Here is a 27,567-nt window from a genome sequence, read left to right as displayed (position 1 = left end):
CATTACTCTACTTGAGACTGCATGCCATTCAAGAAGATTAGCCTCGTATTTTGTGTTGAATACTATGATTGTCATTGCCTGAATATAACATTTTGTATTTATTGCTCAGAAAGATCTCACCAGTTTTTGTCTTTTTTGTTTCAGTCACCCCTATTATGTCGATCTGGTACTTATCTAATTCCTCAGCTGGCTCCATTTCTTTGCCATTCAGGCTTCTTATGTTGATAGTACCGATCTTTAACTCTGGTGATGCTAAGTTGGGGTTTGTTTTCAGATTTGTTCCAGTAGCTGACTTTTCGCTGTTCGCTCTGGTTCCCTGGCAAAAACAACGGGGGCCTTGTTTAACCGGGCGACGCCCCAGCTGGCATGAAATTTTGTCATGTTGTACCATCATTTTTTTTTTTATTTTGGTTTAACCAATAAGAATACAATTTGGTCGGCTAAATCCCAAATTGCCAGCCCATCCTCGTTCGTTCAGTATCCAAGTAGATACCCAACAGGGTGCACCATGAGAAGGTGAGGATTGGACATTAGGTCAGAAGCCCTGGTCGGTTCTATGCATTCCTTTAAAGGCTATGTGGAGGTCTCCTCTCAGTTATACAGCGTTGACCCTTAAGCGCTCCTTCCATAGTTATTTATTATTATAATGTCTTCCACTTACTTCTCGATTTTTAAATCAATTAAATGTTCTTTATAAGTGAAGATGATTTTGCATCATATTTGGAGGAATGGAAGAAGAGATAACAATGAGCATATTCACAAATCATTTACTTTTATTTCTCCGGTTGTTAATAAGGCTGTCTGCTTTTAAAAGTGCATTCCATGGTTAACAGTGACCTCCACATGGCTGTTTTAACAAGGACAACATCCATGAGGATGGTGCCAAGCATCAAAGTGCCAATTTCTTTTTCTAAAGAAGTTAGAAAAAGGTATTGAGCTTGACATGCAAACATGATGTGACATGGTTGTGATTGTGATGGTTGAATTTTACAATAATATTCTAAAGATTACCATATAGCAAAAAAGTACATAATTATTATTATTATTCATGACACCTCCAAGGAACTGTAGACTCATCGCGGGAGGAGACCCACTGTACAACACCACCAATCATCTACATCAACGCTATCTACTGCCCACCACCACTAGTATTTTTTGTCTGTAAATTGTATGTGTTCTGAAGGGCTAATTTGTCTGTATGTCAGATGAAAAACCCGAGTTTTTGGGAGAAAAAAACCCTGCTACTATTGTATGAGATCAGCTTCGATTGAAAATGTCCGTATAAAGATTCCTCCCGTCATGACGAGAATCAAACTTAGACCTCTAATCAAAGGGCGCAATGCATCGTCATTCTTCCATACAGCAAATGGAGTAGTTAAGTTTGGATAGGAGGTTCACTGAATATTTAAAAGGTTTCAGAGTTTTGTGTTGAAGGAAATGATACAAGAGGTTGTCAATTTGTTGTCTGCAGGCTGTGAAGTTGGAGAGGATTATCAAGAACAATACCTGATATGGTAGTCCTGAAAGAATAATTATGCAGGTAAGGCATAATGTTTGCAAAGGCTCTCTGGACAAAGATGTATATTTCCTTGTGCATTAGGACTCACCTTTATTTTTATTTATTTATTTTTTAAAAAAGGGGGAAGGGGAGACAATACCAATTCAATATTTTACACTGGTACAGAAGTCTGGATACTTCAAAATTTCTAGGAATGCTCTAAGATCCAGAAGAAATAAAACAAGATTACAAGTAGATTCAAGGGATACCTTGCAAAAATGTTGACTATAACTACATAAGGCTTTTATTAGATGTTGACATTGCTTTGTATAATTTATAAATATGGTCCTCTGAATACTCAGATGAGTATATTCTGGAATAGATCCAGAGATGGGCAAAAAAAAAAACACAGATCCTCAATGAAAAGCTGAAGGAACATAAACTGTCGAGAAGAAAGAAAAGATAGATGATTTAAGACATGTTGGTAACAGGAAGTTACCATCATTCTATATAAAGAAACTAGAAACTATATAGATGTAGTAAGCAATGATGGTGAGAAAATGATGGGTGAATAAATGCACTCTCAGAATGAACTGAAGACAGTGATGATCCAGTGATAAGTTTTCTAATAAAAACAATAATTTAATTAGTTACAATCTCATGGACATCTCAAATAGTTTAAAGAGGGGATTATATATATTTAGAAATATAATATAGATTTCCAAATTTACAAGATCATGGTATCACAAAGTTTGAGAACCTGAGCATTATATTACAGTATTTTGAAAGTACAAGTGAAAACATTAAGAATATAAGGGAAGAGAGTTATCACAAACTGGACTGATCACCTCTTTATGCAGTTCTTCATAATAAAAACTGGAGGTAAGATTTTTCATTCATCTGTAATAAGTAAGAAACAGACATTACAATATTGAAATTCTGTATTATATTATAAATGTAATGCATGGTATTTAAACATATGCTGTTATAATATATAAAAAGTTTATCAAAGACATATAACTTTAAATTATAAAACTTTACATAAAATTATAACACAAAAATGAGGAAATGCAAAACCTCCAAATATTGGATTCCATCTTCCTTTACAGATTCAGGCCTGTAAAGCTAAGTAACATGGCTTCGCATGAGCCTAATTTTGGTAGTAACAAGAGGTTAATCTTATCTGCATAGCCTACTATATCTATACTGCATAAACAAGAAATTACACAATAACCACAGTAATTAACTTTAATGAAATGAAAGTACAGATATTTCATACTGAAAATAAGAGAACATCATCAGTGTAATAATAATAGTTGTATAATAAAAACACAAAGAAAAATAAGTAAAGAGATACAAATTAGTAAGGCATTAGACGAGGAGACTCTTTAAAAGCCCAACAATATTCAATATAATAATGAATGAAATAATAGAAAATTGTTAATAAAATACAAAATACATAAGTGAAAATAAATAATAAAATAATAAGAATCATATGTTATGCAGATGATGTACTATTAATTACAGAATATGAAACTCAGTTACAAATATTACTACATACATTTAATAAAGCAGCAAAATTATATAATATAAAGATATCAAAACTAAAACAAAATGTATGACAATATCACAAGAACTACAAAGATGCACATTAGAATTGGAAGGTACTATTATTGAACAAATAACAAATTACAACTATTTAGGTATACAATTGAACTGGGAAGGAAGGCCACATCTAGAAGTCAGAGAACAAGTTGCAAAAGCTGCAACAATATCAGGATGTTTGAATGAAACAATATGGAAAAATAAAATAAAAAATCAGAAACAAGACCAGACACTAGGAAAACAAAACAAATGTTAAACACAGGTGAAATGAATTTATTAAGAAAAATAGTGAATAAAACTAGACTAGATAAAATAAAAAATACAGATATAAGAAAACAATGTGAAATACAAGCAATAAACAATTGAGTATCAACCCGAAGAATAAAATGAATTAAACAGGTGGAGAGAAGAAGTGAAGATAGAATAATAAAACAAGTCTATAGTTGGAAACCAAAGAATAAGAGAAGAACAAGAAGACCTAGAAAAAGACTACAAGATACTATTAAAAGAAGATGAAGATTGTGTCATTTATTGTTTATAGTGATAACCACAGGTACCATTAAAGATAATGGTACTTCATAAAGATCATTTACTGTACTATAATATACTTATGTACAATAATTTAGTGTACTAGAATATACTTATGTAAGATCATTTATACTATAATATACTACTGAAGAGCTTGAAAATACACTTAACACATCCATCAGTGTTTATGCTATGCTGAAGGATATTCACTATTAAAAAACCTTCCGCTGTAACAAATTAACCTTTGGTCCATGCACATTTACAAAATTAAACTGACTATATGATACACATTGTTCAGTACTACACTAATCTTTGATCTTGTGTCCAGTTGTATTTCTATTAACAATGTTATCCTGGTAGATGTTTTATAGATTTTATGAGTTTTTCAATTGAAAGTGAGTTAGCCAGACTTATACAGAGGTGGCAGAGTTTTCCCAACCAGAAGCTCAGGTCTTTCATAAAGCAAACCAGCCAAAAGAATACACATGCAACTGATAGCCATAATACACTATACAGATAGGATTAACTACCCTATCAGAGCTAATTAGGCTTCTGAAAAAGCTAAGTTACTTGGCCGTGACAGGTCATTGAACCTAACATGCATCGGAGAATAGGAATGGTTTGTATTATAGATATTTATGATATTCCTTTCTGTTTTTCAGATTTTTCTATCAGTATATAAGGAGTATTATATGTTGAGTTAATATTTTAAAAATGAATTTTATTTATTTTTTCTACATATTGTGACTGAGGAAAGCAAAAAAAAAAAAAAAATAGATGATCCTCCTAGATTAAATGCCACAGTTTGTGTAATAAATTTGATCATGAAGAATAAAATGCTATTATATAATGAATAAAGATATGCAGAAAACATTTCTAAAGTCTAAAAATTTTAAAGTCAAAGTCTAATACTGTACCATGTAGGAAAAGATCAATCATTTTCTGTAACCATTCCTTTTATCCCTTTACACACACACACACACACACACACACACACACACACACACACACACACACACACACACACACACACACACACACACACAAAAAAGCACAACATTAAAAGTAAGAGTTAAAAACTGCTGTTTATTTCCAAAGACTACAGTATGTGGATGATCCAATTATTGTTACTGCTACTTATTAACAAGGTAAAAACAATTTAAAACTGTGATCCTAAATAACATTTCCTGAAGTGCAGCTATAACATTTTTTTTAAATGTAAACTACTCAAAGGATGGATAAAGTTGCAGCAGATTTTACTCAGTCAATGAAAATATTTGATTTTGAGACATGACATTATGAAACTTAGAAACAAGTACCTAATTTTCAAAAAATGTCATTCATTTCATGATGTATAACTATATAAGAGTCAAAATTAACAGCTACAATGATATGCATCAAAAAATAAAGGAGATTGCTGAGAAAGCCAATCAGATATTTTTCAATTTTGCAACTCCAAAAATCTAGAATATTATAAGAAAATCCAAAGAAACATTTTAAACTATCTTGATCAATATTAACCTACAGTTGTGAAACACAGTCAACAACAAAGGCAGATAACAGCAGTGAGAAAAATTTTTGGACCTTTTATAATCAAAATACTGAAATGTATAAAAAGAGACTGAAGAACATCAAATTTGTTTCAAAAACCCAATATGCTATCATTTATAAGTAAGGTTTGAAAGATTTTGAAAAGTACTGAAAGGTTGGAATTTTCAGTTCCCATCCCCTCCCCCCACCAAATATACGGTTTACCAAAAATCCACAAACATAATCCACCCCCTACCCCACCCCAAGACCTATAGTAGATGTCACTGATGCACCATGCTAAACTATCAAAGCAGCTGGCTAACTCTCTGATTCCTCTCACTGGGATTTACCACATCCTATATAAAAAAAACTCTACCCATTTTAAAACCCTGATTGAAATCTAACTTGAATATGGACATATTGGTAACCTTTCATATCACCTCACTGTTTACCAATATTTCCTTAAATAACACTTTAACACTCTTAAAAAATGTTTTTCGTTCTGATATATCTCTTTTCCTTTGCCATCAATTCTAGTTATTTTTCTTGGAAGAACAAAATTTACAAAAACTGATAGAGGAACCCGCTATTGCCCTCCCCCACCACCAATTTTTACATGGAAAATTTTGAAAAACAAGCCACAGACTCAGCCCCTCTCAAACCGTCTATCTGGCTAAGATATGTAGATGATGTGTTCTCTATTTGGCCTCATGGTGCAGACACATTAGACTCCTTCCTCAGTCACCTCAACAGCCTACATCCAAGAATCCAGTTTATGATGGAAAAGGAAAATAACAATGGTTTACCCTTCCTAGACATCTTAGTAACATACCTTCCTAATGGTAACCTTTCCCTCACTGTATATAGAAAACCTACTCATACAGGCAGACACATTCACTAACTCTCCCACCACCATCCCTCTCAACAATATTATTATTATTATTTGACACCTCCAGGAAGTTCAAGGACTCATTGAGGGAAGGCAACTGCTCTACAACTCCTTCTCCACCATTCAATCACCAACTGACCGCAACTACACCAACGCCATCTACCACCGACCACCACTGGTATTTCCACAGATCACAAATATCCATGCCAAAGGCGAGATTCAAACCTGCAGCCTTTTGGCTGGAGAGTGGATACGCTATCCACTCAGCCAACCAGGCCGGCATATGGCATTATTAAAACTCTAACCAAGAGAGCCCACAATCTTTGTTCCAGTGGAATTGCCCTTTCAATCAAACTCAACCACATACACAACACCTTCCTTGCTAATGGCTACAGCGATTAGAGAATTAAAAAAATAATTACTCCTCCCTCATTCCCTGTCCATCTCTTCAGAAGGATTTCAGAAATACCATCACCATACTGTGGCACATCAGAAAAAAAAGGCAGGTCCTTAAAAAATTACAACCTCCACACAGCATTTAAGCACCACCATAAACTTGCTACCCTTATCCATTCTACCAAAGATCAGCTCCATCCTCTCTCAGTGCCTGGAGTTTATAAAGTACTCTGTTCCTGCAAGCTGGCTTACTTTGGACAGAGAGACAGATCAGCAACCATATGCTTAGAAGAACACAAATCATTCACCTGCAATCACAACTATGGTCAATCTGGACTTGTAGACCACATTTTGGATACAATCCACAGGATCTACTGGAAAAAAAATATCATGCTCCACCATAGTAAATTCACAAACAAAAGATTATTTTTAGAATCTGTGGCAGTACTCAGAAATCAACCAAATTTAAATAAACACGGTTGCATAAAACTTCCCAAAATTTGGGAACCATTAATTTCAGCATCTCTGAAATTAATGTCTGCATCCCACATTACGTCCTAGGCAACCTACAAATGCCCATAGAGGCCACACCACCTAGACAGGACTTTAAAGTTGCCCACATGTTTCACAATTGTGTTGTATTTGAATATGCGTTACAATAGTTTTTTTTGTAATCCCTAATGATGTCTCAGTGACTGAGACGAAATATTGGAAGTATTAAAATCAGTTTTAATCCTTTCAGAGTGCTGTATATATTCCATTAAGCCTCCAACATGATACCCTCAAACTCCTTGTCCCCTCTATAACATGTTTCATGTAATTATCCCTTAGCAGCTGTATAAATCCCACTTCCATCTTACTATGCCTCCTTTCCTCCCTCCAATCGATGTCCCATAGTTAGTCTTCCATAATAATTGCTCGGCCTACACTCATTGTGCTGATTTGTGAATACAAGGCAGCATCTACATCTTGCTGTGGAACTCCTGATCTATAGCAGAACTCAACAGCATATTATGTCCTATTTGTCTCTATCTACACCAGACAGACTCAAATGCACCATCTCCCTCAGACCGTATATCCTCTTTAACTTCTAATTTTTTTGGTTGTAATTCTGCAGCTATCATCAGCATACCCCCACCTCCTGTCCTGTTCCTTCTATTCTCCATGAAAATACATTCTATACATTCTATTTACATTCTCTTTACATTCTATCTCTGTAACGATATCATTTTCAGTCAATCAGGTCTCAGTGATGCCTATAATTTTTGGCCAAGTTGAGATTACCAGTGCCAAAAACTCTTCTCCCTTATTCCTGATACTTCTTGCATTCATGTACATGCATTTCAACATCCCTTTGTACCCATAGTCACCCTTGTATAATTGGAAGTTTTTCCACTTGGTTATACTATAAATTAAAGATACCAAGAAATTGTAGTAGACACCTTTTGGCTACTCATATATGAAAATATGACTTCGGCATTACTTCAACCTTAGTATCACCTCTGGGTCTGGCTCCCACTGACGAGACCTCAATAAAGGTTGAAACCGGTCTGGGTAGTGATCCTTCCCATATTGCATAGCATTATACATACCCGCAAGGATATGTGCTTTGCATTATGGGATACTAAGGCAAGTGATGTGAAGTCATTAGCTTCTATATACGAGTTGCCTCAATCCTGATTATATTTCCGATGCAAACTTTGTTTGCTTACACTTGGATAAAGGATTAACCCAAGTATATAATTTCTTGGTATCTTTAACCCTTGTGTAATGTTATTACCAGTCCATTTAATTGAAAACCTGTGAAATCCCATTTGGCATTGCATAATTATTACTGTACCCATGCTCATTTATCACAGGGGTTGCCGAACATATTCTAGATTTCATCCTCCCTAATATCTTAGTGTCTCTGGTTTTGCACTGCAACACTCAACAACACTTTCTCCAAACATCTAACTCCAAACCATTGAAATGCAGACCGTTAGGCACATACGAGTCCTTTAATCCATCAAATTCACTTCATTCATCAATAAACTGCACATCATTCCTCTGCACAATCCTCTCATTGACAATCATGGCCCTTCTTCTCAGTTCTGTCCTATCATACCAAGGCAGCAGACTTACAATCTTTACTTTCTTACTCTTCATTTTCGCTTCCACAAACAACTCTTTCATATCTTCCCTCATCGCATATTTCTCACTTTTCAAATCATTTGTGACATCCAATACAATCAACTCATTCACTCCATTCGTCTGCATACTTACAGCATCTCTAACATTCTTTATCTTCGCATCTGGAAAACATGCTTTCCTCACTTTCTCATTAAGAACACCTCTTATCATCGAATACCCATATAAAACTCTCTCTTTTCTTTCTCCTGCACTTTTATGCTTTTCCCATTCACTCTTTCTTTCATGCTCTGTCCTTCTGTACTACTTGCCAATTGCTTCTCCAGTTGCTCGAGCTCACATTTTGTCCTGTGAAGGAGTCCATGTAAGCATGCAGTTTCTTTCTGCACTAGCATCTCATCATCCACGTTACTTTCAACCACTTCCTTCAAACTCTAAGCCATTTTTGTGCACTATCACTCACTGCATCCGCTACTGCCTTCTCCATGACAACTTGACAATCTTGCCTTATATCCTTATTATCAGTCACTTCATTCTTTCATAACTCACATTTCTTATACAGTAATCCCTCGACTCACACCCGTTTGAAGATACGTCCATGATCCCAGAATGGAATAAATAACGTTTTCGACTATACTTTCAAACAAGATGCAAGCAAGTGTAAAGTAAAAAGTTTTTATTTAGGAACAATGCAGTGGCAACAGCTCATTTACCTGCCACCTCCATCGGCAGTCGGCTTCAACAGTTCCTCTGTTGATTATGTGTTTGAAAATAGATTGTGTATTTATCATTAAATATTTCGCGATATTTTATGCAACATGGCCCTACACGCCCAATTAAAAAAACCTAGTGGAGAATCAAAGAAAAAGAGGCAAGCAATTGATCTTGAAACGAAGCTGCAAGTTCAACGACAGTGACAAAGCAACGACAAGGTCCTATCTGTGAATGGAAAAGCTACTTCCATCATGCATAGAGGATCTGAACTAAAAGCACATACCTTTGAGCACACTATGACCATAACCGCTAAGGCACTAAGTCTCTTCAACATGTTGAAGGAGAAAGCAGGACCAGATTACAACTACAAATTCAATGCTTCCTCTGGTTGGTTCATGATATTCAACCAACAATTTACGCTGCATAATGTGAAAATGTATGGCGAATCTGCAAGTTCCAATGAGAAGATTGCCATGGAGTTTGTGGAGAAATTGAATAAAATTATTATAGAGGAAAATTATTTGCCACAGCAAATATTTAATATGGATGAGACCTTGTTTCGAGAAAAATATACTCGAGTGGACAATTCGTCCACAAAAAGCTAAAATCTATGCCTGGTTTCAAAGTTCTTAAAGACTGTATTATGATTCTGTTAGAGCAGGGTTTCTCAAACTGTGTTCCGCAGAAGGTGAATAGGTGTTCCGCGAGAAGTTCTGAAATTTGTCATTTTAGTTTTCTAAGCATTTTTCATGAATAAATATTTTATAGTAAAAATATTCTAAGGAGAATAATATTAGTCAATATGTCGAAAAGCTCAGACCCAGAACACCTAATGACATCTGTGTATCATTAATTTTCACACATCGAAACCTTTCGACATTTGGGAAAGGGAATACCGCTGTTTATAACGGGTCATAAAAATTTCCTGCAAGTCCATTACAACAATTGGTGTTATATCTTCTGTTCTCAAAACTGAAGGAAATGACATCTGTGTTGCAAATGTCAGTTTCCAAGCAGCATATTTTTAAACATGGAAGTATTCATGAATTATCGTTAATTTTCACACATTGAAATCTTTCAACAACAGGGAAAGAGAATACTGCTGTTTATGAACGATCATAAAAATTGTCTGCAAGCCGATTACAACAATGGGCGACATGTTCTCAAAACTGAACGAAATAAGATCTGCGTTGCAAATATCAGTGACCATTCAGCAAGGAAGTATAAAGAAAATTTTTCCACTCATATTGAAGATCAAGGTAGTCTGTATCCGGTTCTCAAATCTATTACTACTGAATACTTTCTTCGCAAGTTCGTATTGCAGTATGTAAGTGCTTGTTCTGAAACCAGAGTGCTGTGATTTTTTTTAAAAGTAATAGGAATACAGAGTTAAAATTAATATGAATAAGAGACAAGGCACTTTGTTTAATTTTGGTATTAAGAAATCTCTTATTGAAGGTGTTTGCGACAGAACATACAGTGAGTCATCCACCTCAAGCCTACAAAGATCTCCAGGATGTACAAAAAGAGGGGAAAACTACCAGCACACAGGAGAAAAAGTCTGCATTCACTCGTAAGTACTTATAATAATATTATAAATGTATTTGGTGATCAGAATGAGATATGTCAATGAAAATCAGCACAAATTAATTTAATGGTGTTTGCCTGAAGAAACTACGACATGCTACTACAACATTTCATTAGTCCAGTGATTGATAACTAATTTAAATGTAATTTATATTTGTCAACATGCCACACCGTATACATAAGTATGCTAATACTCTTTATGATTATGCCATAATTAATTATTAATACTTATGTTAATGTATGAACTTTAAAAAAATTTGGAAAGGTATTTACTAGTAAATTTCTTGGGAACGGGCCCTCGGAAAAAAAAAAAAAAAAAAAAAAACAGCTAACGCCTTTTTATTCCCGTATATAGGGAGCAGGCGAGACAACTTTAAAAAAAAAAGAATTCTTCTTATCTTTTAACTAATTTTATAATTAATATCTGATTTATTTCGAACTATTTAATTTTTGTTACTGAACATTTTATCAAATCATTCTTATTGCAATTGCTTTTACATTATTTGATACGGTTTAGTATATTTCTTACAAGTATTGTTACAATTCATATTTACTTTTGTGTGTTGCAGTCTTTTTTTACTATTTTGCATTATTCGTCTACTTTTGTGTGTTGCAGTCTTTTTTTTTACTATTTTGCATTATTCATTTACTTTTATATTATTCGACATTTCTTATTTATAATCTTATTGTTTTTCATACTAAAGTTACCTTTACAACACAATTCTATTTATTTTTATTATAGCTCTGACAAATATTGGAATTTGAATATTACTGAAAAAATACCCATAGATTCTTGTTTAAAGACAGGAACTTTAACACAAGGAGGAGCAAGTACTTCTGCTGACACATCTATTCGTATGATTGGAGAAGATATGGAATTGCAAACTGTGGTTTCTTCAAACGCTAATATTAAAGAACAAGAGTCATCTAAGAACAGACCAAAACGGAAGTACCATGAAAGTTATTTAAATTATGTATTTACGTGTATTGGCAATACACATGCTCCTGATGTTTTGTGTAATAAAATAGTAGTAAACAGTTCTTTGGCTCCAGCTAAATTTCGTAGGCACTTCGAAATGAAACACACTGATTACAAAGGAAAAGATATACATTTTTTTGAGAGACCACATGACTCGCTAGAAAAATCTAAACTTTAAATGGCTGCAATTGCTACAACTGAAAATGCAACAGAGGCATCTTTTCATGTGAGTTACCGCATTGCACTTCATGGTGAAGCTCATACAATTGGTGAGACGCTCATTAAGCCTTGTGTGAAAGACATTGTATCATGCATGTTAAACGAGCAGGTTACTAAAAAAATAGATGCAGTACAATTATCAAATTATACTGTTTCACGCCGCATCAAAGATCTTTCTGCTGACATAGAAAAAGAGCTAATTCATTGACTTAGACTTTGCAGTGAATATTCATTGCAAATGGATGAATCTACAGATGTCGCAAGACTCACTGTATTACTAGTGTTTGTTCGTTACATATTTAATAAAAGTATTGAAGAAGATTTACTCATGTGCGAATATCTACAAGAAAAAACTACCAGGGAAGATATATTCAACTGTATTAATAATTATATTACAAAACAGGAAAACGGTTGGGAGAAGTGTATTGATATTTGTACAGATGCTGCTCAAGCAATGGTAGGAAAAATGAAGGGAGTTGTAACACATATCCTGCAAGTAGCTACAAGAGCCACCAAAAGTCATTGTGTTTTGCACAGACAAACACTAATAACAAAAATAATTCCTATATATTTAAAAACTATTTTGGATGAAGCCGTAAAAATGATCAACTATGTAAAATCTTGACTACTTCAATTCGGATTATTTAAAATTTTGTGCGATGAAATGGGTAGTGCACATAATGCACTTTTATTACATACTGAAGTGAGATGGCAATCCAGAGCAAAAGCATTATTGAGGCTTTTTGAACTTCGTAGTGAGTTAATGGTCTTCTAGATGTCACATAATTTAGGACAAAATTTTATTGAATTATTAAGAAATTATTCATGGTTGATGAGTCTTGCGTATCTGGCAGATATTTTTACAAAATAACCAAGGTGTTCCATAAACATTTCAGGATTTGTGAAGTGTTCCATCGTAGAAAAAGTTTGAGAAACCCTGTGTTAGAGGATAATGTGGCTGGATATAAACTGAAACCATTTGTGATATGGCACAGTGAGAATCCACAAATCTTCAAAAACATTAGGAAGCATACTCTTGCAGTTCATTAGCGGAGACATAAGAAGTCGTGGATGACTCAAAAATTGTTTGCGATGTCTTAATCAACTATTAAGAAAGTGAAATGGAAAGCTACTGTGTGAAAGAAAATGTAGAATTTAAAATTTTATTAATTCTAGATAATGTTCCAGGTCATCTGTCTTATATCAGTGATCTTTACCAAGTTCAAAGTCTTTCTTCAATGATCCAACCGATGAATCAGGGAATTCTTGTAGTGGTTAAAGTTTATTATTCTATGGAGAACTTTTTCACAAGCCATTTCTGCTATTGAAGGAAACGACCAGACTCTCATGCAATTCTGGAACGCATTCAATATTTATTGTGCTATTAAAAATATTGCTGTGGCATGGGACAAAGTGATCTCTCAATGTATGAGTGGCATATGGAAAAAGACATTGAAAAGGTTTGTGCACGATTTTGGAAGTTTTGAAAAAATGAAGACCTTTGTAAATTGAATGAAGAAATAGTGGGCCTAGCAAACAATCTGAATCTCGAAATGAATAATGACGACATAGTTCAACTCATAGAAGTGCCCCTTGAAGAGTTAACCAATGAAGAACTGGTCATGCTGGAGGAACAAGGTATTGCAGAAGAGGAAGAACGATAAGAGGGAAAATAGAAAAAAAAGAAGAGGTAGTTAAACAATTCACAGTAAAGGGTTTTGCAGAAGTGTTCTCTGCAGTTAGCGATGCTCTCAAAATGTTGAAGACACAGACCCCAATGTTGAACTCTACTTATCAGTAGAAAGGAAAATACATGATGAGTTTGCTTGTTATAAACAAATTTATGATGAAAAGAAGAGGAATAAGCAAGCACATTGGACATTTTCATCAAAAAAACACACCAGAAGAGTCACAGCCTGGTGCTTCATATAGGGAAGGTAATGAAGATGTGATTGTGGAGGAAGATTTGGGTACTTATTCTCCTGTTTAATAGTGGCAGTAATGCACAGTACGGTTTTATAAGGTTTAAAAATTAAAATGACATATACTTATTACAGTTAAGTCCCTAACCCCTGAAAACTCTGTTGATTTAATGTATCGACTTACGTCCAAACCGACTTATGTCCTGCTGGATGGAACAGAATCCCGACGTAAGTCGAGGGATGACTGTATTAATTTATAAAACATTTCAGACAAATATTTTCTCTGTTCACACTCTTGTATCATAAACCATTCACTCTCAACAACAAAAACGTCAAACACAGTACACTGAACTAAATCCTGTACGTTGATATCAGCCAACATCGATGTCTTGCTGCCCATTTTACCGTGCGTATCTGTGCCATAACAATAAACGATTTTGAAAAGAATGACTTAATAACAGATAACTAAAACGACACAACTTAATGACACAGTCAAAATAAACAAAATACCACCAAATATACATAACAATTTTGCTAATATCTAATAAAAAATAATAGCTGAGCAACGTATACTATATCCAATACTCAAGACGATGCTAGCCTTGTAGATAATTACAAGGTAGAATGAGAACAAGGGATAAATTTGAAAAAGTAAGGACAGTGTGATGTTATACATCAAACAATGCAATGGTATAACTGAGGGAATATTGCAATATTCCCTTTATACCATTACATTGTTTGATGTATAACATCATGCACCTCTTACTTTTTCAAATCAATCCATCATTCGTATGCTACTTTGTAACTACATTGTAATTAACCACTATCACCACTGATGATGTCCTGTAATACACCCTCTGTCCAAAAAAGAAACCAAATTTTGCGAAAATAGAAGAAACTAGTGATGCCACCTGTTGTATCTTTTTGTTGTCAAAAGCAGCAACTTTCATTAGTGTTGCGTCAACTGTTTATGGCATTTGTTTCATTAGAATAAACAAATAGTGAAACAAAAGAAATAGTACCAAGAGTGACAGTATGTTTGAAGAATGGTCGGAAAATGAGTTTCAAACAGAGAGCTGCAATTGACTTTTGTGTTAAACTTGATAAAAGTTTTGTCAAAACGCATTAAATGCCTCAAAAAGCATACGGTGATGAATGCTTATCCTGTACGTTAAGTCCCTAACCCCCTGAAAACTCTGTTGATTTAATGTATCGACTTATGTCCGAACCGACTTATGTCCTGCCAGATGGAACCGAATCCCGACGTAAGTCGAGGGATGACTGTATTAATTTATAAAACATTTCAGAAAAATATGTTATGAACATATTTGTCTGAAATATCTTCATAACTCGAGTTTGCGAGTGGTTTAAGCGATTTCAAAGTGGTCGTGAGACGCTAGAGGAACAAAAAGCCGGGCAGTCCAAAAACTGGTCCAAAAAGTGCGTGATTTCATCAAAGAAAACCCGAAATCGTCTGTGAGATCGACTGAAGATGAATCGGGGATTCCAAAATCAGTTGTGCACAACATTTCGAGAGTTTGGGCCTTTACAAATTGAATTCGCGATTTGTTCCCCACAAGTTGACCGACGACCAAAAAATGTATCAAATTGAACACTGCAAGGACCTCATTAAAACTGCTCATAAGGACTTAAACTTCCTTGAAATGATCGTTATTGGTGGCAAAACGTGGTAATTTGAGTATGAGCTCAAAACAGAGTGCTGAGTGCAGACCACCAGAAGAGGGGAGGGGGGATCCGAAAAAAAGTTGCTTGGAGAAGTCAAAAGTAAAGACAATGCTGATTTGTTTCTACGATTCCAAGGGCATTATCCACAAAGAATTCATTCCGCCTGACCAAATAGTCAATGGCGAGTTTTATCTTGAAGTTTTGAAGCAATTGATAGCAAGAATTCATCACGTACAGCATAAAGATCATGATGCAGGTAGCTGGTCACTTTTGCACAATAATGCACCATCTCATCGTTCGAACATTGTGAGACAGTTTTTGAGCAAAAACCAAGTTTGTGTGTTGGATCACTCGCCGTATTCACCTGATTTAGCATCCTGTGACTTCTTTCTCTTCCCACGACTTCGTTTGCCAATGAAAGGAAAGCGATACGACACATTTAAAACATTCAAGTGGCAGTAACCATGACCCTCAACAGTATCCCAAAAATCGATATAAAAAAACTCATTTAACGAATTAATTGACAGTGCCAAACGCTGTATAGAAGCTGAGGGAGAGTATATTGATTGAAATAAATGATCTGAATAATTATAATTGGTCTGAGTTTTATTTTCTATCAAAAGTTTGGTTTCTTTTTGGACAGAGGGTGTATTCAGGCTATATATATATGTGGCCTTAAATAAATAGTATTATTTATTCCTTGTACATTTTTGTGTTAGGTAAAAGAAACCTCTTGTGCACGTATATCTCACACAACAGAATTTTGTTCTATCACAATACATATTGTTCTAGAAAGTCATTGTTGAGGCTTACACATATGGCTAACTTGCACAATCAGGTTGTTTTAATTAATCACAATATAGTTTAAAACTCAAAATCACAATGAAAAATTTATTGTTTTTGCAAAAATTATCATGAACGACTGTGATAAATCAATGCTATTCCAAGAGATCAATTAACCCAATGGGCAAGCCAACAGTTAAAGAGTGCTATCCAAAAGCATGTCCATGCATTTTTTTTTTTTTTTCATATTCTAGATATATATTTTAGTTGTGCCTAATTTTGCAATTACACAACATATGACTGAAGCAAAGGAGAGATTTTAATAGGAATCTTAAATATCAGATTTCATTAAATTTATCTAGCCAGTGCAGCATTATTAACATCAGTTCAAATTGTTTTTGTAAGGAAATGCACATGTTAAGGCTTAAGTGCTGGGAGGACATTATGTTGGAGATTTAATGGAATATTTACAGCACTGGGAAAGGATTAAAAACTAATTTTAATGTTTCCAATATTTCATCTCACTCTTGTAACACACAAAGACAACACAATATGTGGATGACTCTAAACGTCCTATCTAGTTGGTGCATCCTCTATGGGCATTTATAGGTGGCCCAGGATGTAAAGTGGGACCTCTGACAATCATTGTTTTCCAAATTTTGGAAGTTTTATGCATCCTTATTTACTTAAATTCAGTTGATTTCTGAGTGCCGCTGCAGATTCTAAAAACAGTCTTTCCTTTTTAAATTTATTATGGTGGAGCATCCTGGTTTTCTTGCAGGAGATCCTGTGGTTTGTATTGTAAAAATATATTACTTTTATTGTACTATGTTCAAAAGTTCTATACTTAATATTTTACTTTACTTAAACTTAAGTATTCTACTTGATATACAGTCGTAACTCCACGCTCTAAATGCGTTGCTTGAATTAGTCTCTTATTTTTAATCCTCTCATTCAACTTTAACCCCCCCCCTCCTTTGTCTCAAGGCCATAATTATGATTCTTCACGTGCACAAAACTTTAGAACTAAGAAATTGCCTCTGGCTGGAGCCAATTTCTTTATCTGAACTGCTGGTGTTTTTCTATTTAGAATTCTGAAAATTTATTTGTTTGTATCAACTGCAGCATCAGGATTCACAGATAGGAATTGAATATCCTTCCAAAGAAAAACACTCAGCAAGGCACGGAATTTTTCTCTTGTACTTATTACTAAATCTAGCAAAGCAAAATTTCTATCTATCAGTCATAGCTACTTATCTCTCAAGGTCACACAGATTCAAGTTTTATGAGCAGTGCATTGGTATGCAGAAATCAGGAAAATTATTTAACAAACAAAACAATTTATTCATGCTACTTATTCAATGAATTTGAATGTACATTAAAAGTTAACACTAAACATTCAAAACCTCTCAGGCTCTATACCTTTCAGCAATATTAGCTTGGATTCAAATTAATCAACCTAGCTTTACAATTCTCCTTTAAACAATTGGTCTAATACACTAATTATTCCTACAAATTATTCATACACTAAAACAGACTTGTGCATACTACATCATATTTTAACTCAGACATTAAATTATATCATGCACTCTAAACCATCAAATATATTAACTCTATCTTAACACACACAACTCAGCAGGATATTTCACAAAAATTTAACTCACAACCTAGAGTCCTTATTACTGTTCTTAACTCTAACAAAATTTCAATACAATAGTAAATTCTGGCACAAATTTCACTTCTAGAAAATTCCTATACAAGGCCTTACTTTTTTTTTAGTCATCTAGTCCGCATTAGTAGATCCTTTAGATCGTTATCTTCATCTTTTACCTTCCGATATAGCTCACTACCAAGCGCCTTTTATGATATCTAAGACATTTCATCAATGGAGACCTTTAGGAAACTTGGCGGCTGGAAATCCAGAACTGACTGTCGTTCTGCATAATCGAGCCTTCAATTACTTCTGGATGTCTGTTGGCAGGACATGGATCTGCAATCTTGAATCAGCAAGACACATTGGTATTCCTTGCATCTAGGACTGGAACCAAAAGCCGCAACAGCGTTTGGGTAGAGGCGATGACACAAACCAAAAAGTGCATGCCTAAGTGCCACAAGCCACCAACTAGAAAGAGCCTTCTCAACTACCTGTGGGAAAGGGAGTGCCTTTTAAGATATCAATCCTTCTCCTTTTTATTCTCTTCCTTCGACCTTGGAACTGCCACCGATTTGATTCTCTTGGATGTTTCATGGGTCTGCACCCGCCGCCTTTTTCGTCATTGGTTTAAGGCAGGGAAACCCTGTACATACTCGACCTTCGCGATAGTGATTGCCTTAGGTCATAAGTTAATTCGTCTGGAATATTTCTTTGTCTGGAACTTTCCTTTGTTACAATCAAGTTTACACTTAACTTTCTTTGTTCTTTACAGAATTTTGGCGGTCACAATATTTAACAGTTTACTCTAAATTATTTCCATACTACATTAACAAGAAAAAATTATCTAATTAACCACAAGTATTTTGTATGGATTTTCGTTTTCCAGTAAAATCGGCATATATTAAGGAATTGTACAAAATCCTTCTATGCAAGATTTTACAGTATCATCTGCATGGCCAGATTGACCATAGTCACGAATACAGATGTACGATTTGTGTTCTTCTAAATGGATGGTGTAAAATTTGATGCAGTAGAAGCTCTTGAATTTTTTTTTGCATTGACTTTCACAGAGGTCATAAATATATATATAATAAAACTACACGTTGCCATACTGATTGTTACTCCATTTTTGCCAGATACCCACAAGGGTATTTGGCAAAAAGGAATAACACTAAATTGTTCATAAAAATATTAAAATAGTATAAATAGTCAAGATTGTGCACTTTATGTAAATCCAGGAGTGATATCATAAAAATAGCCGAGTGTTGAAATAGTTCTACTGCAAGTAAAAAGGATTACAGTGGATTATGTCTGGGACTTGAAAGTGAAACAATAGTGCTGAAGTCATTCAAACAAGGAAGTTTTCCCACCTACACGCAAGGCCAAGACAGCTGACGTCAGAGTAATCGCTGAATGTTCAGGGGTCTCTGACCCTGAAGCAGGGAACTCCCAAAGAACCGTATATATAGGAGGACTGAAGAACGAGGTTCTTGCTCTCTTTCTCGTAGTCTTCTAGCTGCAGTCCGGAGGCCCGATTGGACTCGTCAGTATGCAACCCACGTAAAATTTGATGCAGTAGAAGTTCTTGATTTTTTTTCGCATCGACTTTCACAGAGGTTGTAAATATATATATAATAAAACTAGTTGAAGCATTGAAAGTTTCTGTGGTGTGGAGCAAGTAAGGGAACTTGTCTCATGTACTGAAAGCAGGACACCTTCATTCGACCTAGCCCCATTGGTGAAGATGTGCCGCTATTCCCACAAATGAATTACAAAAGGATGGCTACCGAACCCCGAACGAGGAAATCCAGTAAACAGAACGGATCAGAAGAGTCGGCAGAAACAGCTAAGGATCTCATGTGCTGATAGGACTATATGTGTTACTAAGGACCTGTGAGTAGATTTTTATATATTAACTGTAAAGTGAGAAAGGAAGATTGTGAGTCCACTGGACATAATGTTACTAGGCTAATAGTATTGTTGTGGATAGCAAGGTTTGAAGTCGTAATGTTAGCATAACATAAGTTAGAAATAGTGTCAGCCAGAATTGTAGAATATGAGAATCTCCTCTCACTATAACTGGCAAGTTTGATAATGTTAGACAGTAATTGAAATTCAGGATAAGATTAAGAAAGAAGTTGTATGAAAAGTGTATAATAGTGTAGAATTACTTTAAGTTACAATAAATGTGTTTTGTTTGCTTAATAGACTATCAGACTATCGCCTGATCGTTGTACAACGATCAGGCGATAGTCTCTGCAATGCACTGTTTCGCAAAAAACTCTGAACCTGTAGGGTAAGAATTTGGGGAATTGCCATGACTGTTAATTAAGCCCACAATTAGAATTTTAGCAGTATCCCACAGGTGCTAAGACCTATCTCCGATGCTTCACGTGAAGAACTCAGGTGGTACAGTCATAAATAAAATAAATTTTCCTGATTTCTTTTAGCGTAGGAGATAGATATCTGCACTCGTGAATTGGTCTATTCACAGGCACATTCACCAGCAGCATCACCATTTTGTGTGAGCCTTAACATTTTAATCATTAAAAAAAAAAAAAAAAGGAATATAACAATGGTCGCTGATCTACCTGTCTGTCTGAAGTAAATGAACTTGCAGGAACAGGGTACTTTATATATGCTTTGTATACTTTGTAATCCCTGAAGGTCTCAGTGACTGAGACGAAATATTGGCAGCATTAATATTAATTTTTAATCCTTTCCCAGTGCTGTAAATATTCCATTAAACCTCCAACATGATGCGCAAGCCAAAGGTCTGAATGAAAAATCAGAATGGCTTAACAAATTTTTGTAAGGAGTTCATATATCTAATTTGAATAAAATTCATCTAGTCAGCGACCCAGAATAACTTGTACATGGGCAGACAGCAAAAACTAACAGATAACAAATTTTGAAATGCATCCAATAAGTGTTTGAAAGACTTCTTACATTAAAGACATATATCATGGAAATTATTAAAAACTAAAAAAATTATATTATAAAAGCATGCATTTCACATTAGTATAAAAATTCAATAAATTTTTTTTCTGCAGCAGCACTCAGAAATCAACCGAATCAATAACTTTAAAGGAATCAATAACTTTTTTTTCTGCTCTAGCCTAACAGTCAAATGTTTGTTATTAATAATAAAAAAAAGTTATATAAGTTATATATATATATATATATAGCATACATACACTAATAACATATTCAATACACAGTCCAAGTCATTTGTTTTAAATTAGCACAAAGTAGGGGAATATCTTCTAAAGTGCTTCTCTGCTCATCTGAAATATAAAAGTAAATATCAATTATATAAAAAATAAAAATTAATAAAAAAAATTATGCAATGATCATACACAGAATAACAGAACACAATATAAAGTTTAATATTATGTGACACTTCCAGGGAGTCCAAGGGAGCACCTACTCTATGGCTCTTTGTCTCCACCACTCAATCCACCAACTACAACGAACCCCAACTACACCAATGGCATCTACCACCCACAACCACAAACATCCATGCCCATGTGGGATTCGAACCTACAGCCTTTGGGCTGGAAAGCAGATACGCTAACCACTTGGCCAATCAGGCTGACAATCATATTGTATCATTCATTGATATCGAATATCATATTGTATGTATCATGAAGGCAGAAAAATCTTCTAAAAGATATTGAAAAAGTACAGTAAAGAAGAGAGGAGGAGGAAGCCCCATAAATGAAATCAGAGATGATAAAGATGATGGAAAAAAAGTGAAGGTAAGGATATTCTGAATGACTCTAGTATTCTGAAAAATTGTGAAAGATAACTGACAGTAGTGGATAACATTCACGATAATTTGCCAGCCTTGTAGACCAAGTTATCCGTGCTATCCAGCCCACAAGCTGTAGGTTCGAATTTCACCATGAGCATGGTTGTTTGCAGTTGCCTTTAGGTAGCAGATGACTTTCATTACTCGGTGTGAGAACAATAAATAGAATGAGAGCGGAAAGATTAGCTAAACAAGTGTTCTTTGCCAGGATGACAGGAAAAGACCCACAGAAAGACCAAAATGTAGGTGGATTGATATAGTAATATGTGCCTTAGAACACAGAAATATAACATCTGATAATATTGGAATGTTGACAGGCTAATCTGGAGGAAAACTGTTGATAAGATGTTTGTAATGATGTAACTGTTCATGTAGTACTATCATAAGAACCTGTACACCCCCCTCTCAGGGTATACATCAGGAATTTGATGATGTTGACCATAGTGTTAGGATTGGGGGACCATGAGATGGTGACACTTCTCAGCCACCTCTCTCCCAAGACAATCACTATAATTAGTGATTGTCTTGGACCAGCTATTTCTGATTGGTTCCTGGTGAAGATTGAACTGCTCCCTCAGTCTCCAAAAAGTTAGATAGGGCTAAAACAGTTGCGCCTACTCCCTACACAGGAATAAAAGGCATTAGCTAGCTAATTATTTTTGTTGTTAATAATCAATTTTTTTTCTTATATTCTCAACAATTTACTCAGTTGGAACCAAATGTATAAATGTATATCACTGCTCCATTTACTCAATATCAGTTGGAGGCCATTTCAATTATATGTTCCTACACTTTATGAATACCAATGTTCAATAACACTGAACTCCAACATTTTTTTATATTTCTTGTAGCATTAATTGCATAATTTTATTTAAAAACTATAACAGTTACTACAGCTTATGCATTTAGAATTTTTGTAAAAAACTTAGTAAAACTGAAAGTGAATATTAGCATATTGAGTACAATGATTTTCTAATTATCCTAATATTTTAAAATTTATTTTAAAGCTGGATAACAGGAGGAAAACTGCACATCGCCTTTTAAGGAATGCAGAGAACCAACCAGGGCTTCTGACCTAATCTCCGATCTTCACCTTCTCATGGTGCATTCCATCAGGTGGCCACCTCGATAGTGAACAAACAAAAATATGCTGGCAATTTGGGATTTAGGCAACCAAATTGTATTCTTATTAAACCAAAAAGAACATGACAGAATTTCATGCCAGCCAGAGCATCACTTGGTTAAACAAGGCCTTCGTTGTTTTCATCAGAGAATTACAGTGAAGAGCAAAAAAGTCAGCTACTTAAAGAAATCCAAACCTAATGTCAGGTTGGATTTCTTTAAGTAAGGTTCAAGATTGGCACATCAACATAAGTAATCAGAAAAGAAACCGAGCTAGCAGAATTGGATAAGTACCAGATTGACATAGCAGGTGTTAATGAAACAAAGAAGACAAAAAACAGGTCAAATTTTTCTATGCAACAAACACAAGATGTCATAATCAGGCAATAATGATCAGAGAAAAGGAGTAGATATAATATTCAATACTAAATGAGGATAATCTTGAATGGCAGACAATATAATGATGTCAGCAAACATCAGAATGGAGAACTGGACAGTGAGATTTATTTGTGTCTAGTCTCACATAGAGTTCTATGGAAGAAATAGAGGAATTTTTTGAGGCATCAAAAAAGGCAGCTGACACAAAGAAAAAAGAAAAGTTAGTCCTTGTTGGAGATCTAAAGAGCAGAGTAGAAAATGATTATCAGACATATAGAAATATTTTGGGAAAATTTAGAGAAAGAGCAAAGCTAATAATAATAGAAAGTGCCTGCTGGATGTCTGTTCAGGACATGGACTATTTATTACTAACACCATGTTCCAACAAAGACACACACAAATTCACGTGGAGAAAAGATAGATGTCAGAAATAAGAAAATCTGAGTGACTATTATACTGTTGATAGTGATATCCCCATACTGGTAGAAAATGAGTATACAGAGAATTCAAAATCAGAACCAAAAAAAATTCCTGCAGAAGAAATTATGATCCAAGTAGAATGGAGCATCCTCATCCTTCCTACCCATACTGCCATCAACATCAGACTGGATGAAGCCCCTATCAAAAATTAACTTACACATGCAAGCCCACTGAAAAGCAACATCTTAAGGACAGAATAAGAAGCTCTACTGGAAATAAAAAAACAATGGAATAGTAATTACGAAAGCAGATAAAAAGAATGTCGCTGTAGTTTTAAGCCAGAGATTACACAGGTAAGCTTAGTGACTGCTCTACCTACCTTCCCTCCTTTAGACTACGATTGGAGGCCACCAATAAACTAAAACCATGTAACTATAGATCTCCCCCCCCCCCCAGAGATATACACCATACCAAAATTCCTCAAACAAAATGTGCCATTACACCACAATACAGATAACAGCGATTCATACTCAAACATTTAGCCAAAATGCTCTCACAATATACTGGCAACACACCTTCACACATAAAAATCTCAGCTCACTTTAAAGTCAGTATAGTAAACCTCACACTCCAACACATGGACACAATAATCAGTTTCGATGTGTCTCTCTCTCTCTATTTGCTAATTTTCCAATTAAAGACATCTTAGACCAGGGGTCTTCAACGCATGGCCTGCAAGCCACCTGTGGTCCAAGGAGCTCTTTGCCATGGCCCGTCAGACATTATGAAAAAAATAACTACTTAACATTAAAACGCGATTAAATAAAAAATAATTTCAATGAAGCCTGCAGGCCACTAAGCTATACTGCGGTATTTAGAATTGTAAGATGCTTTCCAGATTCACAAGGAATGCTGTGCATTTGATACTTTACATAAAATCCTATAAACATAAATATTAAATAAACATGCTTCTTCAGCCATCTACCAGCGCCAAGTGAACTTAAGTACTAGTACTAGATGGCTGAAGCAGTAGTTCGTTTGCGTGCCCCGTCTAGTGTCTTCCAGATACATCTCGAAGGTTCTCAATACTTCGTTATTTTCATATAAATACTAGAGGATCTCATCCACAGTCAGTCAGTCATGAACAGTGTGATATTCATGTATAAGCACACGCAGGTTCGTTGTGTCAGCCATAGCCTATTGTGGTTTTACATTGCCAGACTTTTTTCATTGGTGTGAGACATATTCAGTGGATAATAGCTGTTACATGGCCATTTTGGATCATTTTTGGGGTTCACCTTCCATCACTATGGCGTCTACGAGTAAAAAGAATAAATCAAGCGATTCTTGTCGGGTTTTTAATGAAAAGTGGACCAGTTTGTACTTTTTTTGTGCTGATCAACAATAAGCCAGTGTGTTTAATTTATCATGAGTCAGTGTCAAAAGAATACAATATAAAACGACACGAGACAAAGCATGCATCCAATTTCGATCATCTTCAAGGGCGGCTTCATGTGGACAAAGTGAACCATCTCCAAATTGGTTTAAAATGCTAGTAGGTAAGTTTAAAAGGCAGAGGGAAGAGAGCGAAGCGTGCATCAAAGTAAGTTATGTAATAGCTGAAAAAATTGCAAAAAACTCAAAAGCCTTCTTGGATCGCGAGTTTGTAAAAGAGTGTCATCGCTGCCTGGGGATATTCTGTGCCCAAATAATAAGGAAGTGTTTAAAAAACTGAGTTTGTCTGAAGTAACTGTAGCACAACTTGTTGAAGAACTTGCCAATGACATTGAAGGAACTTTAAAAAAATGGTTGTCCGAATTTACGTCATGTTCACTTGCTTTAGATGAGAGCACAGATGTGAACTATACAGCACAACTGGCTATCTTTGTCCGTGGCACTGATCAACAATTCAATGTGACAGAAGAACTGCTAGCACTCATACCTATGAAGGGAATGACGAAAGGCACTGATATTCTTGAAGTCGCCAAGAAAATGCTCCAGCGTTTCGACCTCAGCTTAAACAACCTCAGGAGTGTGGTAACTGATGGTGCCCCTGCTATGGTGGGAAAGAACGAAGGGTTTGTTGCGCTTTTATGGAAAGAACCGGAACTAGAAGGAAAAGATTTCGTCCGTTACCACTGTTTTATCCACCAGGAGAATTTGTGCACGAAAACTATTGAATTTGAGAATATCATGAGAGTTATTGTGACTGTTGTCAACATTATTAGGTCAAGAGGACTGAATCATCGTTAATTCCAAGAGTTTTTGACCTAAGAGTGCAAAGCGAATCACGGCAATGTGGTTTATTATAGTGATGTGCATTGGTCGAGCAGAGGGAAGGTTCTTAAAAGAGTTCTTTGACTTAAGGATCGAAATACAGCGGTTCATGAAAACCAAGGGGACGCCGATTGCGGAATTTAATGATCAGAAGTGGATGACAGACTTTGCCTTTGTGACCGACATTTCGTTGCATATGAATGACCTAAATACGTGGTTACAATCCAAAGATCAACTGGTACACACTCTGTTTGATCACATCAAAGCTTTTGTGGCCAAGCTCAAACTTTGGGATGCACAACTTGCAAAAAAAGACTTAACTCATTTTCAGCTTCTTGTTGAGTCCACCTGTTTGTCTCTTGATGAATACGCTACAAAGTTAGCCATGTTGCAAAGTGAGTTGAAGAGAGATTTAGTGATTTTCGTAACCAGCAGTCTTCTTTAGATTTATTTTGCTTCTTGTTGAGTCCAACTGTTGGTCTCTTGATGAATACGCTACAAAATTAGCCATGTTGCAAAGTGAGTTGAAGAGAGATTTAGTGATTTTCGTAACCAGCAGTCTTCTTTAGATTTATTTGCAATGCTGCCAAAATGCCAGGCTCAGTACAAATGGAGCTGCTTGAACTCCAAAACAACTCTTGTTTGAGAGAAAAATTATTCAATGTGTCATTGCTTACATTTTAGAAAGACTACATTTCTGAGGACGCATTCCCTAATCTTCGCCAGCATGCTTTGAAGATGTGTGCTTTGTTAGGAAGCACATACTTATATGAGCAGTTCTTCTCCAGAATGAAGCATGCGAAGTCAAAGACAAGAACTCAGATTATGGACCAACATTTCGAGAATACTCTGCGCATAGCGACTTCCAACATCGATGCCAACATCAACAAGCTGGTCAAGGAAAAACATTGCCAAGTTGCCCATTGACATTGTAAAAAAAGATGTTTTCTTCATTAAATTATTTTTTTTCAAGTATTGATTGTATTAACTTATCATGAACCCGACTCCAACCTACGCTCTTAAAGCTGAGTTTGTTTATTTTTATAGGATTTTATGTAAAGTATCAGATGCACAGTGTTCCTCGTGAATCTAGAAAGCATCTTACAATTCTAAATAGCGCAGTATAGCTTAGTGGCTCGCGGGCTTCACTGAAATTTTTAATGTGGCCCACACTGTCTGAAAGGTTGAAGACCCCTGCCTGAGACCTTATCCAAGCTATATTTCCTATTCCTCCAGATATCTCAGACCTGTTTCAGTTCACCATTAACTCTGATATTTTGTTTGGCAAGGGAAATTCGATAGATGGGAGAGCTATGGGTTCCTCCCTCAGCCAACTACTTAATGGAAACCTTTGAAGAGAAAGCCTTTAAACTCTTTACCCCACATAAATTTATTGTTTGGCTTGACTATGCTATGTAGATGGATAAGCATTTTCT

The 27,567-nt window shown here is 35.3% G+C and overlaps 1 protein-coding gene across 4 annotated transcripts in view; it reads right to left on the bottom strand.

The window, feature by feature from the left end:
* LOC150096328 (protein AMN1 homolog) overlaps positions 1-27,567 on the bottom strand; it is a 164,024-nt gene that overhangs the window by 57,841 nt on the left and 78,616 nt on the right. For 2 of the 4 annotated variants that reach the window (XR_016549951.1, XR_016549950.1), the window contains exons 7-8: positions 21,318-21,407; positions 2,347-2,398 (exon numbers count right to left, since the gene is read on the bottom strand). Coding sequence is in view for 2 of the 4 variants with exons in the window: in XM_090409358.1 (XP_090265484.1) it covers positions 21,331-21,407 (77 nt within the window). In the remaining 2 variants the exon portion in view is untranslated. Of the gene's footprint in view, positions 1-1,749; positions 2,399-21,317; positions 21,408-27,567 lie in introns of those variants that run through there. The other 2 variants (XM_090409357.1, XM_090409358.1) reach the window with 2 other exon arrangements.

Source organism: Typopeltis vanoorti, chromosome 19, assembly GCF_054136105.1.
Source record: "Typopeltis vanoorti isolate ZY-2024b chromosome 19, IOZ_Tvanoo_1.0, whole genome shotgun sequence".
Lineage (NCBI taxonomy): Eukaryota > Metazoa > Arthropoda > Arachnida > Uropygi > Thelyphonidae > Typopeltis > Typopeltis vanoorti.
Note: the sequence above shows the minus strand (reverse complement) of the source record. Positions and strands in the feature narration are given on the sequence as shown.